This window comes from Scylla paramamosain, chromosome 41 (assembly GCF_035594125.1).
Source record: "Scylla paramamosain isolate STU-SP2022 chromosome 41, ASM3559412v1, whole genome shotgun sequence".
NCBI lineage: Eukaryota > Metazoa > Arthropoda > Malacostraca > Decapoda > Portunidae > Scylla > Scylla paramamosain.
In genome coordinates this window covers 5,219,467-5,239,339 of record NC_087191.1, presented here as the reverse complement: position 1 = coordinate 5,239,339, position 19,873 = coordinate 5,219,467, and the positions used below count along the sequence as shown (strand labels likewise).

General features: G+C 36.9%; 1 protein-coding gene across 1 annotated transcript; it reads left to right on the top strand.

Annotated features, from left to right (window-relative positions):
• Positions 1-4,449: 4,449 nt before the first annotated feature.
• LOC135092792 (uncharacterized) lies at positions 4,450-15,703 on the top strand. Its single transcript, XM_063991471.1, has 3 exons — positions 4,450-4,678; positions 4,906-5,071; positions 15,448-15,703. Exons 2-3 carry the CDS (start codon positions 4,917-4,919, stop codon positions 15,626-15,628), a joined length of 336 nt encoding a protein of 111 aa, XP_063847541.1. The 5' UTR covers positions 4,450-4,678; positions 4,906-4,916; the 3' UTR covers positions 15,629-15,703.
• Positions 15,704-19,873: the final 4,170 nt, after the last annotated feature.

Sequence of the window (19,873 nt, the reverse complement as noted above, 5' to 3'; positions counted from 1 at the left end):
AGCAGCCGGCACCGGCGGCAAGAATTACCCCTTTGGAGGGGACGATAGGGTAGCGGGCTAAAGCCAGCACTACTCACGCCTACCGTCTTCAACGGCACAGGCGATGCGAAACCTACCTGCCGAGGTCGCCCCCGACAGGATTCCGGTTCTGAGGACGCCACCCTCAGCCAGACGGTTGGCTACCTGAGCTACCTGAGCTATGTATATATATATATATATATATATATATATATATATATATATATATATATATATATATATATATATATATATATATATATATATATATATATATATATATATATATATATATATATATATATATATATATATATATATATATATATATATATATATATATATATATATATATATATATATATATATATATATATATATATATATATATATATATATATATATATATATATATATATATATATATATATATATATATATATTTTAGGGACATTCCTACATAACCCTCCACATCGCTGCAACATTGCGGCGATGAGAGAGAGCCTGAATATATATATATATATATATATATATATATATATATATATATATATATATATATATATATATATATATATATATATATATATATATATATATATATATATATATATATATACACACACACACACACACACACACACACATATACACTGTTGCTTTAGAATGAGGTAATAATTCAAATTAGTAGGTAGCTAGGATCTGATTTTTTTATTTTCTTTTAAATGTGGTAATAGAGGATGCATCCAGAATTTGGAGAGGTACAGAGTTCTATACACGAGGCCCTAGATAAGAAACTAAGTGCTTAAATTTGTTAAGTCGATGAGGGGGATGCTGAGGTTATCACGGTTGCGGGTGTTATGGTCATGAGATGGAAGGAGGTTCTGTATTTTATTCTTATTTGAATACATGTAAGTAGCGACAGCAAATTTAGTAATGTCATCTAGTTTTAATATTTTTGCTTCTTTAAAGAGAGGATTTGTATGTTCTAAGAAATATGTTTCGAATACCTTTGAAAATAATGTAAGTTGAGAAATTGGTCGGTAGTTTTTAGGATCATTGGCAGGTCCAGATTTGTGTATGGGAGTGATTTTGGGCAGTTTTTAAAATACCTGGAAAAGTTCCATTTGTAATAGATTGATTGAATAGTATGGACAGAGGGACTGAGGATTTATTAGAGTTTCTGTTAACAATAGGAGCAGTTATATCCTGTATACCAGTTTTTTTTATTGTTTAATGACTTAATTACTGCATAGACTTCACATGGTGTAATGATAGGAAATACCTCTTATATAATGAATTGGGTTTTTATTAGATTGTGGGAGATTACTGCCTAGATCCGGGGCAATATTAGAGAAGTAATTACTAAATGCTTCAGAGATGTCTGATGGGCTGCTGAATATTAAATCATTATACTGCAATGTCTTAATTGTGTTTCTATTTTGTGTATTGCCTTTTATTTCATTGATTGTTTGCCAGATTTTTTTTTTTTTTTTGTGTTGCTTCTGAAATTACTAAATATTTGACGATAATAGTTGGATTTGGCAGCACGTATAACTTGAGTTAGATTGTTCCTATATTGTTTGAATATCATGTGTGAAATGTGACCAAGTTTATACATCTTGAAAAGCTTACATTTATATTTAATAGAATTAAGTATTCCGGTAGTTAGCCATGCGTTTTGGAGTTTTTTTTTTTTTTCTGTTATATATTTGTTTTTTTTTACTGGAAAGCATTTGTTATAGAGTTCATAAACAATATTAAAGAACAGGTTAAAATTATCAATTGTGTCTACTAGATTAAGTATTTCATCGCAATTTATCCTTTGTAGTTCACTGGTAAATAAACTTTGGTTATTTGTGCTGAAATCTCTAAAGACAATCTTATGTTTGGTATTTGGCACAGATTGTTGTATAATATTTATAAATATAGGGAGATGATCAGTCATACAATAATGTAAGATACCTGATAATGGTGGAGGTGTGAAATTAGTCCAGATATGGTCTAGTAATGATGGTTTACCAAGGTTACGGCTGTCAGGAAATCTTGTTGCTCGAGATATATGAGGAAAGTAATTTAAAGTTTGCATTGTGTTGAGGAATAAGTTGGTAGGAAGATGAGTGGAATGTTCAAGTAAATTAATGTTAAAGTCCCCAATGAGAATTGTTTTGTTATTTTTAAAAGTTTCAGCAACTAGTAAATTATTGATAATGTCTGTGAATTCATTAACAGCTATATGTTTACTATTGAGCCTGTAAATTACTGAGGTAATATAACTGGTGCTTTCTAGGATTAGCTTTGTTGTACTTATTTCAATATTCCTATTTATAAAAGAGAACTGATTTAGAACTTGAACATTTATCATTTTTTTTGGTGTAAATAATAATTAATCCCTCCATGCTCTCTATCAGTTCTGATTAAGTGAAATGGAGTATAACCTTCTATGGAGTAAAGATGCTTAGTATGTTCTTGTAACCATGTTTCTGTAAGGGCAATAACATCAGGCAGTTTGGGTAAACAACTAGGCAATAATTTTAGAGAATCAAAGTTTTTGTGTAACGATCTAATATTTAAATGTAAGAAGTTAGGATAATCGTTTCCTAGTGAGTTTCTAGTAGAACTGTATTTCTGAAAACTGAAGTATCTAGACAAAGAGCTAATATCATATTGACCTGAGATTTTAGTAATTATATCTATTGCAATGTTGAAAGTATTAATATTATCCTCATTTTGGTTGTCATCATCAAACAATGATTTACATAGGTTCTCCATAAGGGATGTGAAAAGTAATAATAGCAATAATAATAATGATAACAATCACTACAATAATAATAATAATAATAATAATAATAATAATAATAATAATAAAAATAATAATAATAATAATAATAATAATAATAATAATAATAATAATAATAATAATAATAATGATAACAGTAATAATAATAATAATAAAAAAAAAAAAATAATAATAATAATAATAATAATAATAATAATAATAATAATAAACATATTAGGCTCCCCAGGTACCTTAAGCAGTGAGCAAGTAAATGAGGTGCAAATTACTATAATGTATAAGCATAATTTCCACCACATGCAGTTTTAGTTAAGCATAACATTGATCGGTAAAATTGCAGATTATAGGAATAAGTATGGACTTAATAAGTAGAAGTTAAAAAAAGAAAAGGAAAAAAGTTTAGCAGGAAAAGTATTCTTAAGTGTATAAACTGAGTTGGGTTAACATAAGTTACATTAGGTAAAGTGAACAATGAAGAAAAAAACATTTTACATATACACATACACACACATACACACATATACATACATATATATATACACATAACATACACATATGTATATACATATACACGCACATATATATATACATACACATACACATATACCAGTATACACACAAATAATATTTTGGCTTTAGTAGATTAAGTATGAGGTATATGAGATGTAATTAAAGTGAGAGATTTTGTAGCTGGTACAGTAAGATAAAGCAAAGTAATGACAATACAATATAGTAAGCCTTCCAGGAGAGCAGTGAACCAATAACCCAGGAGTAAAATATATTGCACAGATGGCATCATTTTTACGTATAGGTCATTAGTAAGTATACAGTTTGATAATAAAGTCATAAGAGTAAGGTTGATTGAGTTAGGTGATTCAGACTTAGAGTTGGGGTAAGGTAAGGTAAATTAGGGTTAGAAAATAATAACAGGTGAAGTGTATAAATGAAGTAAGGCTTGCTAAGGTAATATGAGCTTGTAGAATGGTTAGGTTAATGGCAGGTTACCTATGGTAGGTGGGTTGTTGGTAAATTTAGATAGATAAAGTTAGGCAGTGAATAAAGTAAGAGTAGAGTTGTGTTAGTGACAACAATTTGTTAGAGTTAGTAAGAAAGGATAGCTTGAACTAAAGTTAGGTAAGTGAAGGTTAGGTTAGGTAAATTATAGATAGATTAAGATAGAAAAGGTTTGGTTGTGAAATAAAGTAAGGGTAGTATAACATTAGAAAGAGCAGTAGGTTGAAGCATAGCATTATAGGTCTAGATAAATGAGTAGAATTTAAAGTGAGGAAAATTAAGGTGGTGAAAAAGTAATAAAAAGGAAAGGGAAGATAAGACGAGGTGTGGAATGTTTATTAAAGATAATTCATGTAGGCAAGTGTAGAATTAGAAAGGTAGGTAACTGCTGTTAGCTAAGAAATATAATTTAGAGGTACATGTAAGAATAAACAAAGAATAATCATAAAAAATTTAAGGTAGTCATCATAGGTCAACAGCTAGTTATTGTTTCCCAAGGCAGGGTACATGTCTAGAAAACTGTTTAAGGAGAGAGAGAGAGAGAGAGAGAGAGAGAGAGAGAGAGAGAGAGAGAGAGAGAGAGAGAGAGAGAGAGAGAGAGAGAGAGAGAGAATTAACAACTTCAAGCACGAAATCATCGTGACTCCACAACACGATCGTCACGGGCACTGATAGAAAACACCACACAAACTTCGAGTCAATAAATACTGGGAGGCGCGTTACCAGGGTCACCGCGTCCCTAGCAACCGCTGGAAGCAGCTTACCGTCAGTGCAGCAACGCCTCCAAACTTGTACAGGATTGGGCCTTGCCACGGAAAAACGTCGCATTCATTCTCATCGCCCATATTTGTAAGTTTTGTAATGTTAATGGGGAACAAAGTAACATAACTTATGGTTTGCATTACACAACACTCACTTCCTTGCGAGAGGATTTGTTATTCTACATTGTTTCATTTCAGCTTTTAATGATAGGTTATAGATACAGACAGTAATCATACTCAGTATCATTATCTATATTGCATTTATGACGTACAAAAAGTACATGCAAATTCCTTTTATTACATTCAACGCTGAAGTGTGATCCACCATGGCCAAGCGGGAGGAGAAGAAAGAGACGGGGGAGGACGTGGAGCTGGAAGGAGCAGAGACGCTCCTTTCTCGTCTCCGCCGGCAGTACCGCATGATGGAAAGAAACCGCCGCCAGTACAGAGACGAGGCGACGGTCCTTCTCGGCCGACAACGGTAACAAAGCTGTAATCATTCATATACGCAAAGTAGACACGTAACCGCTAATGAGACAATTTCATATCCACATGTAGATGTAGATGTGTTTATAATTTAATAGCCGAAGAAAACTTTGAATTTCCTAATTATCAGTTAAATAACTTTTGTATCATACACCTAGATTTTAACCATCAAGACCCTAATCCATATATTCCTGTTATGTTCTTGTACGGAAGTTGTCAATTTATTGTGTATCTCTATTGAGCAAAGTGAAATTAAGTTTCTCGTCTTTCGTGCTTAACTTAGCTTTATTTCATTTTCTTTAGTAGTGTTTAGTACTTCAAGATTTGTACCGAATAGTGTGATAAGTGGTTATAAGAGCGATGGAATCACAGCTTTTGTCTTCGCCGTTTATTCGATGTAGAGAATAGTGCGCTCACCTATGAATATAGTTTTGATCTACCCGACCCTCGATCTCAATTTACTTAAACCGGGCCGAGACGTGTCCCCCAGTCACACACAATACACTTTAGGAGAAAAGGGTGTGGAGGTGACACGGTGCGACAAGTGTTTCCCCAAGGAACTGACATACCTAGGGAAGGCCATTGAGGTTTGAACAGGCGAGGATCGCGTTCCTTAAGTGGCCATGTGTGCCGACGTAGTTTGCGCGTGCACACATATCATAAATAATATATCGTACAGGACTACTTCCCTAAAGAACATAAAAATATATAGATTGTCCTAGGTGTATTAGTTCACGTAGCAAGCGACACTGTTATCCTTAAGGTAGATGTCAAGAAAACAATCCGTATTATCACTCGCGTAGCTTTTGAAAGCGAAAATTTAAAAAAAAATCAAGTGGGCACATTACTTTGTTCTGACATTCACTGAATTAAGATTTGATTAGCTTCGCAGAATGGTTCAATAGCTTTATATTGTACGTCAGGTTCCTAAGTGGACTTCCACAAAATGTTTAGTTTGAAGGCACCGACAATGACAACTTGGAGAGATACTTGAGTAAAAAACTTTGATCAGTACATCGTAGTAAAGCTACATAAAACGCACTGAACTGGGGCGTTTGTTATGGTGTAGAAAAACTGCCAGATTCACCAGCCGACTGAAGTTAACACATGAAAGGCGGTCAACTGGAAAAAAAATCTGTACGTCATTTATGTGTTATCAAACCAATTAATAAGATGTTAGGAACATTTTTAGCTACCATCATCAAGCAGGAAACAAGAAATGTGGCTAATACGAGATATGTGCACACATTGTCTCGGATTTGGGATGTATCATCATCTTGGGACGAATACAATTTTTTGTTCCTCTCTATATGACCTTACTTTATCCATTTAAGTTATACAGCAAACATACAACTTTATAAATTCTGCCATATATGAAAGAAACAACCATGTTTTGATGCCAAATCTCAGCAGGGCATTGGTGAAGATTATCTGTTGACATCGTGTCTCCCAACATCTCTGTGTTGCCGCTTGTCAGTTTACATCGTGTCTCCCAGTGATTCTCCTGCGTTGCTACTTTCTTCTTTGGAAATACAACTCATCCTTTCACATCTTAGTTCTTCTTTCCTGATATGTTCGTGCAATCAACCACAGCACATGTATAGATAGACCTGGGGCCGTATTCTTCATAAAGTTATGACATGTGTCATAGCTATGGCAGACTTAGAACACCTATCATAAGTCGTATATCAAGTTATGACATGAGGGAAACCGTCGTATAATAACGGTCTGGTATATGTAGCGCTTGCTTGATTTCAAATATTAAAAGACGAAGCAAAAACTGGTGTTTACTACTAATTTATAGTTCTATAAATATTTCTTTCGGTTTTTTTTTTTTTTTTTTTATGTATTGGGATGAGACATTGGGTAAAACAGAAATTCAATATTTGAAATACGGGAAATGTGATCCCGAAGGAACCCCTCAATTCAAACACTGTTCAAATGGTTGGGTAGCAGGAAAGGCTTTATCGATGATCCCCAAGGCCATCACTACTGCACATCTGCTTTTTCTCAGCAGCTTTTCCCAGCAGCAAGTTACCTAAGTGTTATGATCACCTTAATTTCGGGATAAGTGGATTTACCCTTTCTGTGTCATTCTGTTAGACTTCCCTCACTAGATTGGTAACAAAGAGAATAACTTAAGTCTAAACAATATCTTCTGATGAGTTTCACGTCACTAAGTTCATTCAGTACGTCCTATCTGAGTAAATTCCTGAGCTGGAGATGTTGTAGGCAGCCATCTTCGCCGCCATAAGCTGCTAGGACAGGGTACCCTGGCCACAGTCTTATCATACAGCACGGATTTATAACAGACACGCGCAGTTCATGATGAGAATGCGCCATTTTGTCCTTGATATGACAAGTTTCATATCTAAGACTCGCTAGGACCGCTTCGTGAGTATGGTCCCTGAGTTTGACATCAGCAACACAAAATCATATGTCCTGCCTCTTTTATTTTATTTTATTTATGTTTTTTTTTTCTTTTCATTCATTTTTTATTTATTTATTTATTTATTCTATTTATTTTATTTATTTATTTATTATTATTATCATTATTTATTTATTTATTTTTTATTTATTTATTTATTTATTTATTTATTTTTATTTATCTTTTTTTGTGTGTGTGTGTGTGTGCGTGTGTTTGTGTATGTGTGTTTTAGAGAAGTCGGCGTGTCTGATCTCGGCGGGGCCTTTCGTCTCCGCACAGTTTCGCCCATCACAATATCCTGGCAGCACAAATAATACTTGCTGGTCTCTTCGGAATTTGCTAGATAAAACATTAGCTCCCCTGTAGAAACCAGGGGAAAAAAAATGCTTCAAACTAAGTATTTAGCTGGAGACTAGAAATAAATGTGAAAACAATGAGAGCCTATATTTTAATATTTAGTTTATAATAACTGTTTTGTAGAGTGTGCATCACCAGGTCCCATGGATACTGTCAGCATTAACACTTAGGATCAGTGTTTTGTAACATTTAGGTGCAGTGCACCAACATGTGTCACGAGAGGCGGTTTTGGAATATCCTTTTCCAGAGAACCGTGGGAGCGTTGACCGACCCCTACATTGAAACAGCCGCCGACCACCGGCAAGTCAGCCCTTAACAAACGCCCTAATGGGGAGTTTTCGGAGCTAAACCGTTGCTGCTCATCTAACAGTAGGAAAGAGAGCTAAAATACTGTTGTAGTAAATCCCAGGTGTGTAAAGATGCATAGAACATTGATCATCATGATACTATTGAAATTATGTATCGACTTTTCAATATCCGGTATGGATTATATTGAGAGAATGTGGTCAAATTAATTATCCTTTTTTGTCTGATTATCGAGTAAACTGCTAGCATTATCTTAAATAAAGCATATTACAAGTATAAAAACAATTCCCAATTCCCAATTCCCACAACAAGCTGGAATGAGGAAACTGTGGGAAGTTGCCGTTTCCATAAACTAGGAAGGAGATCTATGTAATTTGGACTTTTGACTGTCACAGACATGTTGCCTTTATGTTTACTGTCGTCTAGATTAAGACGTTTCCCAACAAGAGTGTATCCATTTGGAAATCTTAAGATGACCAAATAAATCTAAATGCCGATTCACTAGAAAATCAAGTTATATACATTTCTTCATGAAAAGAATTTAATTTTATTTGTGTTACTACTTAGATGGGATTACGTAGAAAAATATATTATATAAGCCCATTGCATCTTCATGTAAATAGAATAACACTGGCAGGAGGAGGCATTAGACACCTGCCGAAACGATAATTACTCCCAGTGAGGACTAAAGCACTGTTCAGGGGGTGTTGTGAACTTATCATTACACCAAGCTGTGACCTCACTGAACGTTTCCCTTTGTGTCTCACAACACAAGGGGGCAGTCACAGCCTGCCCTCTAAAGACAACTCTCTTCCTCCTCACTGAAACTCAGATGCCTGAGGTAACTGACAGTAGCCCCTTTTCTGTTCCCTCCTACTTTCTCTATCCTCATTTTCGATCCAAAGCTGGATGCTGCGTTTATGTGCGCAATGACTTAACCTGCTCTCATGCTCTTGAATCTTCTAAGTTTTCCACCATCTGGCTACGACTACAGAGTCACTCTCATACTAAATTTATCTGTGCTGTATACCTCTCTCCTAACTCCTCTGACTATAAGAAATTCCTTGACTACTTAACTTCCAAAGTGGAGCACATTCTGACCCTCTTCCCTTTTGCAGAGATCTCCATTCTTGGAGACTTCAATGTTCACCACCAGCTTTGGCTTTCCTCTCCCTTCATTGACCATCCTGGTGAACTAGCCTACAACTTTGCTATCCTCCATGACCTAGAGCAATTGGTGCAACACCCTACTCGTATTCCTGACCGTCTTGGAGATACGCCCAACATTCTTGACCTTTTCCTGACCTCTAATCCTTCTGCTTATGCTGTCACCCTTTCTTCTCCGTTGGGCTCCTCCGATCACAATCTCATATCTTTATCTTGTCCTATCACTCCAATCCCTCCTCAGGATCGCCCTAAGCGAAGGTGCCTCTGGCGTTTTGCCTCTGCTAATTGGAGGGACCTGAGGAGGTATTTTGCTGATTTTCCTTAGAATGATTACTGCTTCCGTGTCAGAGACCCGTCTTTGTGTGCTGAGCGCATAACAGAGGTGATAGTGTCTGGCTTGGAGGCATACATTCCTCACTCTTTTTCTCGTCCTAAACCTTCTAAACCCTGGTTTAACACAGCTTGTTCTCGTGCTATCCATGATAGAGAGGTGGCCCACAAAAGGTACTTAAGCCTTCCATCACCAGAATCTCATGCACTTTATATTTCTGCCCGGAACCATGCCAAGTCTGTTCTCCAACTAGCCAAAAACTCCTTCATTAACAGAAAATGTCAAAACCTTTCAAGATCTAGCTCCCCTCGTGATTTCTGGCATCTAGCCAAAAATATCTCCAATAACTTTGCTTCTTCTTCTTTCCCTCCTCTACTTCAACCAGATGGCACCACTGCTATCACATCTATTTCTAAAGCTGAACTCCTTGCTCAAACCTTTGCTAAAAACGCTACCTTGGACGATTCTGGGCTTGTTCCTCCCTCTCCTCCACCCTCTGACTACTTCATGCCACGTATTAAAATTCTTCGCAATGATGTTTTCCATGCCCTCGCTGGCCTAAACCCTCGGAAGGCTTATGGACCTGATGGGGTCCCTCCTATTGTTCTCCGAAACTGTGCCTCCGTGCTTGCACCTTGCCTAGTCAAACTCTTTCAGCTCTGTCTGTCAACATCTACCTTTCCTTCTTGCTGGAAGTTTGTCTACATTCAACCTGTTTCTAAAAAGGGTGACCGCTCTAATCCCTCAAACTACCGTCCTATTGCTTTAATTTCCTGCCTATCTAAAGTTTTTGAATCTATCCTCAACAGGAAGATTCTTAAACATCTATCACTTCACAACCTTCTATCTGATCGCCAGCATGGCTTCCGTCAAGGCCGCTCTACTGGTGATCTTCTGGCTTTCCTTACTGAGTCTTGGTCATCCTCTTTTAAAGATTTTGGTGAAACTTTTGCTGTTGCCTTGGTCATATCAAAAGCTTTTGATAGAGTCTGGCACAAAGCTTTGATTTCCAAACTACCCTCCTACGGTTCCTATCCTTCTCTATGTAACTTCATCTTAAGTTTCCTTTCTGACCGTTCTATTGCTGCTGTGGTAGACGGTCACTGTTCTTCTCCTAAATCAATTAACAGTGGTGTTCCTCAGGGTTCTGTCCTGTCACCCACTCTCTTCTTATTATTCATTAATGATCTTCTAAACCAAACTTCTCGTCCTATCCACTCCTATGCTGATGATACCACCCTGCACTTTTCTGTCTTTTCATAGACGTCCAACCCTTCAGGAGGTAAACATATCACGCAGGGAAACCACAGAACGCTTGACTTCTGATCTTCCTAAAATTTCTGATTGGGGCAGAGCAAACTTGGTATTGTTCAATGCCTCAAAAAACTCAATTCCTCCATCTATCAACTCGACACAACCTTCCGGACAACTATCCCCTCTTCTTCAATGACACTCAACTGTCCCCCTCTTCTACACTGAACATCCTCGGTCTGTCCTTTACTTATAATCTGAACTGGAAACTTCACATCTCATCTCTAGCTAAAACAGCTTCTATGAAGTTAGGTGTTCTGAGACGTCTGCGCTAGTTTTTCTCACCCCCCCCCCAGCTACTAACTCTGTACAACGCCTTATCCGTCCATGTATGGAGTATGCTTCACATGTCTGGGGGGTTCCACTCATACTGCTCTTCTAGACAGGGTGGAATCAAATGCTTTTCGTCTCATCAACTCCTCTCCTCTAACTGACTGTCTTCAGCCTCTCTCTCACCGCCGCAATGTTGCATATCTAGCTGTCTTCTACCGCTATTTTCATGCTAACTGTATGCCTCCTCTCCTTCCGCGGCCTCGCTGCACAAGACTTTCTTCTATCTCTCACCCCTATTCTGTCCACCTCTCTAACGCAAGAGTTAACCAGCATTCTCAATCATTCATCCCCCTCTCTGGTAAACTCTGGAGCTCCCTGCCTGCTTTTGTATTTCCACCTTCCTATGACTTGAATTCCTTCAAGAGGGAGGTTTCAAGACACTTATTCATCAATTTTTTTACCACTGCTTTGACCCTTTTATGGGACTGGCATTTCAATGGGCATATTTTTTTTATTGGATATTTGTTGCCCTTGGCCAGTGTCCTTCTTACATAAAAAAAAAAAAAAAAGTTATATCTGATATTGCTTGTATGTGAGAGAAGAGTTTGTGTCTGTGCTGCCAACTGGTGACAACCACTAGTTCTGAAAACTCCCCATTAAGAGTAACATATACGGTAGTGCAGAAGTAAATGGAATCACACTTAAACAAGAACATGATAGACATGTTAAAAAAAAAAAAAAGGGAAAGAAAACAGATGCCATGTCTTATGAATGAGGAATTGTGTGTAAAAGGTATTTTTATTAATATGATCTTATCTTAATATGATCTTATTTTATCAAACTACTCATGAATATTTTTGTTTTACCAAGACATGATGGGATCCATCATTTGGATTTTTTTTTTTTCTGGAAATATGGTAAACACAAAACATTAAAGCTAAAAGTGATGTTTACCTCAATGTTCAGAGAGTGCATACAGTAGAATAAGCATCCGTGGCCCTGCTTGGAGATGCCCTTAAAGTGTGGCAGGACATGAGAGCCTGACGCTCATTTTCTGCTTGTTGTTATAACAACGTATTAATCTTGTTTTCTAGTTTTCACGCTATAGAGCAGTACAGTAGAGAGTTTTGTGAATCAAAATTACATGACGGGGGTGGGAGGCATGAAAGAAATGAGAAATTATAGCATCCTATTAACATGAGACTAAAAGAAAAATGCCACTTCTCGTGTCTAATGTAAACAAACAAAAACACTTTAAACACTTTAAACACTTTATTATGTTTGTCATTTTACAGTTGAGTTAAGAACTTAATATAATTTTATAACAAACAAACAGCCCTTAGTAAGCAACTGCTTTATGGGCAGACAAAAAAAAATATATATATATATATTTATATATTAGGACTAATTATAAAAGTAACTTAAAAAAAAAAAAAAAAAAAAAAAGAAGAAGAAGAACATTTAATCCTATATATTAGAGTAATGAAACACTTATCCATATAATGAAGAATTATCCTTGAGTTTGTACCTTGTGCAATAACAGGAAATCTAAATTTGTACCTATAATAATAATAATATGGGTATATGAAAATATAAATAAGTTGCTAAGTCTAAAGGAACTCCTCATATGAAGCACAAATTACCTTTGCTAATACCTAATAATACTGATTTTGGAAGAAATTGCACAGAACAGAAGATAAAATAGCACTTTAACAAATACATAATAATAATAATAATAATAATAATAATAATAATAATAATAATAATAATAATAATAATAACAATAAGAAGAAGAAGAAGAAGAAGAAGAAGGAGAAGAAGAAGAAGAAGAAGAAAGATACTGACACTAATAATACAATGTAAATGCATGAAGAAGTTAACAATAATAGGAGAAAGTTGAATAAATAAGATACAGGAAAATATAGTATATTATTAGATATACTTTTCACTATTGCCATTTCACATGAATTATTGACTACTGTGATGATACTGGTACATAAGGGTAATGTCTGATGAGCTAGCGTATAACATATAACATATAACAAGCGTATAACATGTGTATAACTAATAAGCGTATAACAAATGACTCTTTAATTTTGTTTTGAAGCAAGATAGACTCTTTGATTGTTTTATATCACCTGGTAAATAATTCCAAATCTTAGGTCCTATATACATGGTGGAGTGTTTGAACAGTGTTAAATTAGGTCTGGGAATGTAGAGTGAATACTGGTTTCGAGTTTGGTAATTGTGTAAAGGTTGTGTATTGTAGTTACTTAAATCTAATGTTTTGTACATGAATGATGCAATGGAGAGTTGAGATAAATCAGCAAGGTTTAGGATATTGAGACTTTTAAATAATGGTTGAGTATGTTCATTAAAATCACTGTTTGTTAATATTTTAATAATTTTCTTATGAAGTATATTAACCTGGGATAGATGACAAGGGTAGGTTTGGGACCAGATAGGATTACAATAGGTAAGGTGTGGGTATATATGAGCATAGTACAGACATTTAAGAATTTTAATTGGGGCAAAGTGTTTTACTTTGAGAAGTAGGGGAATGATTCTGGATAGGCGTAGACAGAGATTGGAGATATGGTGCTTAAAAGTTAGGTGTTTGTCTTAAATTACACCAAGGAATTTTTTTTTGTCTACTTGTAAGATACTTTCATTTAGTATGGTTAGGTTGGGTAGAGGTTGGTGTATGGTAATAGTCTTAGTGAATAGAATATAATGAGTTTTTGTGGTATTAACTGTAAGTTTGTTAGCCAGGCACCAGTTTGAGAATTTTTGAAGTTCTATATTTGTCTTATTAATTAGTTCTGTTGGATTTTCTCCTATCAAATAGAATGCGGCATCATCTGCAAATAGTATAGTGTGGAGAAATGTTAGTGTGTGTCAGAAATGTTAGAGATGTCATTGATGTATATAAGAAAAAGGATAGGACCCAGTATACTTCCTTGAGGTACTCCTAACTCTACAGGTTTAGTTGAGGATGAGGTGTTGTTGAAAATGGTGTACTGTTGTCTGTTATTTAAATATGATCGAAACCAGTCATGGACACAACCCCGTACACCATAGTGGTACATTTTATCAAGGAGGATACTGGATTGGACTGTGTCAAATGCCTTACTAAAATCTATAAAGACTGAAAGTATGGATTTGTTTTTGTTAAGTGCAGTATAAAGGTCTGACATGAAGGTGTTTATGACATCAAAGGTGTGATGTAACATCACATATGAAGTAGAAACCTATGCATGTGTGTGTGTGTGTGTGTGTGTGTGTGTGTGTGTGTGTGTGTACAGCAAGAGTCCTTTAAGGCCCACCCATACTATGCCTCATGACACACAACACACTGCCAACACGCCGCGCTGAGTGTTGTTTTATCATGTATGGAGCGAGCGAGGCGGCATGCCGTGCGTCATAGCCAAATAGTGTGGACGCGGCTTTAGTCTGTCTGCCTTCATCACGTTTTCACAGTTGTGACTCATTATCTGGAGATGACATTCACATTTTCTAGCATTGAATAGTCCATAAATCGAGTCTACCAAAGATATTCCGTGAAATCCAACAACAGAAAAGACAGAACGTGACCAGTTTGGAATTAAGTTCCCAGGGAATGACTTATCAACTGAAGTTGACAAAAGAATATAATGTCAATTAATTCACTCGGTGATGGAAAGATCTTATTAAGGGTTTATATCATCACGAGTAAAATGTAAACATATTGAAGAATGTAGATTAACTGATTATGATCCTGGGTAATAAATAAAATTGAAATCACTGGCTTAAAACCCACATATGTAGAATCCAACGAAGCCTGACTCATACGAGGCTCCAAGCAATCAAAACCTGGTACCAGTTAGATAACTCTCCACCAATACCATAACTCCAATCAAACGACTTATAAACTAACCATTTAGAAATATTCAGGCCTGTTTATTCACTACTTGGTTGCTTAGTGCAAGTCCGTCCAAGTAAGGTAAATAAATTAATAACCTTAAGTCGAAATTTCACTGTAGTTCTCAAAATTATCACCAAGAACTCACTATACCTTTTCTTACGAGGTCTGTTATGCAACACTGTGACACATTGTGGCTTGAAATCTATAATATTCTATACTATAAAGTCCTAAATATCATAGGATAATATGGATGGGGCACTGTCGCTTTAGCTGCAGTGTGTATCTGTTTTACAGGAAGATATACCGAGACCTGCAGCGTGAGAAGAGCGAACTGGAAGAGCAGCTAGCGGCAATGTCCACACCACAGAATGAGACTCGCGACCTGAGGACTGTGAATAACTTAGCGGCCACGTTGGACAGACAGAGGGAATATCAGGAGGCGATCGACCAAGAGGTGGACAAGGCAAGAAGCTGAATTTGAGCCAAAAAAGCCTGAAACTTTTTCACACACACACACACACACACACACACACACACACACACACACACACACACAGGAGAGAGAGAGAGAGAGAGAGAGAGAGAGAGAGAGAGAGAGAGAGAGAGAGAGAGAGAGAGAGAGAGAGAGAGAGAGAGAGAGAGAGAGAGAGAGAGAGAGAGAGATTGATATTTTGATATATTTGATTGATATATATTGATATATTTGATATATTAATATTTTGCCTTCCAGAAGAACCAATAGCTGTAAACTGTGGCTCTACTCGCAGTCTTTCCATGACCTGAGAAAAGAGTTGCATTATATATTACATAGTGTCTGTATTCGAACTTAGCAAATCTCATAAGTCACAGTTTATCGTATCATATGTAGTTTACTTTATATTGCATAGTGTCTGTATTCGAACTTAGCAAAACTCATAAGTCACAGTTTATCGTATCATATGTATTTTACTATATATTACAACGACCACATGAACACACACACCTGGACATTCTTCCTCGGTTTACCCTTGACTGTTCGCCAGGTGTGACTTCAGCACACCCGGCGTGCACGTACATGTTTCTTCCCAGTTTGTAAGGTGAGGAGGAATGCGGTCGTCGTAATATATATATATATATATATATATATATATATATATATATATATATATATATATATATATATATATATATATATATATATATATATAAGTGAAACCGCCCCATACATGTGAAGCATACTTCATACATGTACGGATGAAGCCCCAGTACAGAGTTGGCAGCTGTGGGAGTCAGAAAAAACTGGCGGAGACGACGCTATGCATACCTACGAATATATTTTGAGAGAAGAGAGAGAGACAGAGGGAGAGAGAGAGACAGAGAGAGAGAGAGAGAGAGAGAGAGAGAGAGAGAGAGAGAGAGAGAGAGAGAGAGAGAGAGAGAGAGAGAGAGAGAGAGAGAGAGAGAGAGAGAGAGAGAGAGAGAGAGAGAGAGAGAGAGAGAGAGAGAGAGAGAGAGAGAGAGAGAGAGAGAGAGAGAGAGAGAGAGAGAGAGAGATCTACATGGTTATTTTCCACTTCATGACACCTTGCATAAATTTGTGTCATATAACTTAGACCTCATGATGATGACTCTTTTAACGTCTTTAGAATACTAATTATCCCACAAAAATTATTCCATAGTGATATACAAAGTTAGTTCCATATGATTTTACAACACTGCAATACGGACAGCACTGCAGTACCATGAAATTTAAGGCTACATTAATCAAATAAACCCATTCAACCCTTGCATATATTATGTATAATATATTATATCTAACATGAAGCATGCATATTATAAAAACCATCTGCAATGCGGAAAGCACTGCTGTACTAAGGGCATTAGGGCTCCACCTACATCTGCGGCCTTAGATATAGTTTTCAGTACGTAGAGCACCAATCCTCCTCTACTAAACCTCATCTTCTTTTCCTCACCGAAACACAGATGTCTGAATTAGCTGACAACAGCTCCTTCTCTCGATTTTCAATCCAAAGCTGGTTGTTGCATCTAGGTCCGCAACGACTTAACTTGCTCTCTTGCTCACGCTCTTTGATCTTCGAATTTTCCACCATCTGGCTATGACTGCAATCACTCTTGAACTAAATTGATCTGTGTTGTATACCTCTAACCTAACTCCTTTGACTATAAAAAAAAATATTTGACTAGTTAAATTCCAAAGTACAGCATATCCTGACTCTCTTCTCTTTCGCAGAAATTTCCATTCTTGACACTCCGATTTTCACCACCAGCTTTGGCTTTCCTCTTCCTTCACTGACTATCCTAGTGAACTAGCCTTTAACTTTGCTATCCTCCACGATCTCACCCTACTCGTATTCTTGACCGTTTTGAAAATACTCCCAACATTCTTGATCTTTTCCTCACCTCTAATCCTTTTGCTATTACGGCCACTCTACCTTCTCCGTTGGGCTCCTCCGTTCACAACCTTATATCTGTATCTTGTCCTATTACTGCAATCTCTCCTCAATATCACCCCAAAGCGGAGGTGACTCTGGCGTTTTGCCTCTGGTAATTAGATGACTTGAGGAAGTATTATGCTGATTTTCCGTGAAATGACTGGCGTGTGCTTCCGTGTGCTTGTGTGTGCTGAGCGCATAACAGATGATAGTGTCTAGCATGGAAGCGTGCATTCCTCATTTTTCCTCTCTCCCTAAACCTTCCAAACCTTGCATTAACACAGCCTGCTCTCATATCATACATGATAATAGAGATGTGGCCCACAAAAGGTACTTGAGCCTTCCATCACCTGAATCTCTAGATACACGCTATATTTTTGCCTGGAATAATGCCAACTAGCCAAAAACTACTTCATTAATAGAAAGTGCGAAAATCTTTCATGATCTAATTCCCTTTGTGACTTCTGGCACCTAGCCAAAAACATCCAATAACTACTTTTCTTCGTTCCTTCCTTTATTTCAACCTGATAGCACTATTGGTATCTCATCTATCTTTAAAGCTGAAATTTTCGCTCAGACTTTTGCTAAGAACTCCACTTTGGATGATTCAGGGCTTATTCCCTTCCTGCACTCTCCGACTATTTCATGCTACCCATTGAGATCCTTCGCGGTGATGTTTTCCTCGCTGACCTTAATCCTCGGAGGGCTTATGGACCTGATGAGGTCCCTCCTGTTGTTCTCCAAAACTGTGTTTCCGTGCTTGCACCTTGCTTCCAGCTCTCTCTATCAACATCTACTTTTCCTTCTTGCTGGAAGGTGGCCTACATTCAGCCTGTTCCTAAAAAGAGTGACCGCTTTAATCCCTCAAACTACAGTCCTATTGCTTTGATCTCCTGCCTCTAAATTTTTTCAATCAATCCTAAAGAGGAAGATTCTTAAACATTTATCACTTCATAATCTTCTATCTGATTGCTAGTATGGCTTCCGTCAAGGCCGCTCTACTGGTGCTCTCGCTTTCCTTATTGAGTTTTGGTCATCCTCTTTTAAGGATTTTGGTGCAACGTTCGCTGTTGCCTTAGACACATCAAAAGGTTTTGTTAGAGTGTGGCACAACGTTTTTAATTTTCAAACTATCCTGCTACGACTTTTATTCTTTTCTCTGTAACTTTATCTCAAATTTCCTTTCTGACCCTTCCATTGCTGCTGTGGTAGACGATCAGTGTTCTGAGTTTATTAATGGTGATGTTCCTCAGGGTTCTGTCCCATCATCAACTCTCTTCCTATTATTCATCAATGATCTTCTAGACCAAACTTCTTGTCCTATCCACTTATACGCTCATGATACCACCCTGCACTTTTCCACATCTTTTCATAGACGTCCGACCCTTCAGGATGTAAACAGCTCACAGAATGCCTGATATCTGATCTCTCTAAAATTTCTGATTGGGGCAGAGCAAATTTAGTAATATTCAATGCCTCAAAAAATCAAAACTCAGTTCCCCCATCTATCAAATCCACACAACGTTCCAGATACCTATACCCTCCTCTTCAATGACAGTGAAATGTCCTCTTCTTCACTGAACATCCTCGGTCTATCCTTTACCTATAATCTAAACTCAAAACTTCAAACTTCATTCCTAGTTAAAAACAGTTTCTATGAAGTTAGGCGTCTTGAATCGTCTCGTTTTCTCACTCCCCCCCATCCTAGCTCTGTAGAAGGGCCCAATCCATCCGTCCATGTATAGAATAGGTTTTTTTTTTGGGGGGGGGAGGGTGTGGGATGGGGGGGCTTCAAGTTATACCGCTATTTTAGACAGGGTGGAATCAAAAGTCTTGTCAACTCTCTCCTCTAACTGACTGTCTTCAGTCTCTTTCTCATTGCGGTATGTTGCATCTCTTGTTATCTTCTACCGCTATTTTCACGTTAATTTATCTTTTGATCTTGCTAACTGCATGCCTCCCCTCGTTCTGAGGACTCGCTGTACAAGGCATTCTTCTTTCTCTCATCCCTATTCTGTCCACCTATCTAATGCAAGAGTTAATCAGTATTCTTAATTGTTCATCCCTTTCTCTGGTAAAGTCTAGAACTCCCTGTCTGCTTCTGTATTTCCTCCTTCTGATTTCAACTCTTTTAAGAAAGACGTTTCAAGACACTTACGCTCCCCCCCTTTTTTCTTCTCATTATATACGACATCTCTATGAGTACTGACATTGAGTGGGCGTTCTCTCTTATTCAGAATTTTTGTTGGCCTTGGCCAGTGGCCCCGTTACGAAAAGAAAAAAAAAAA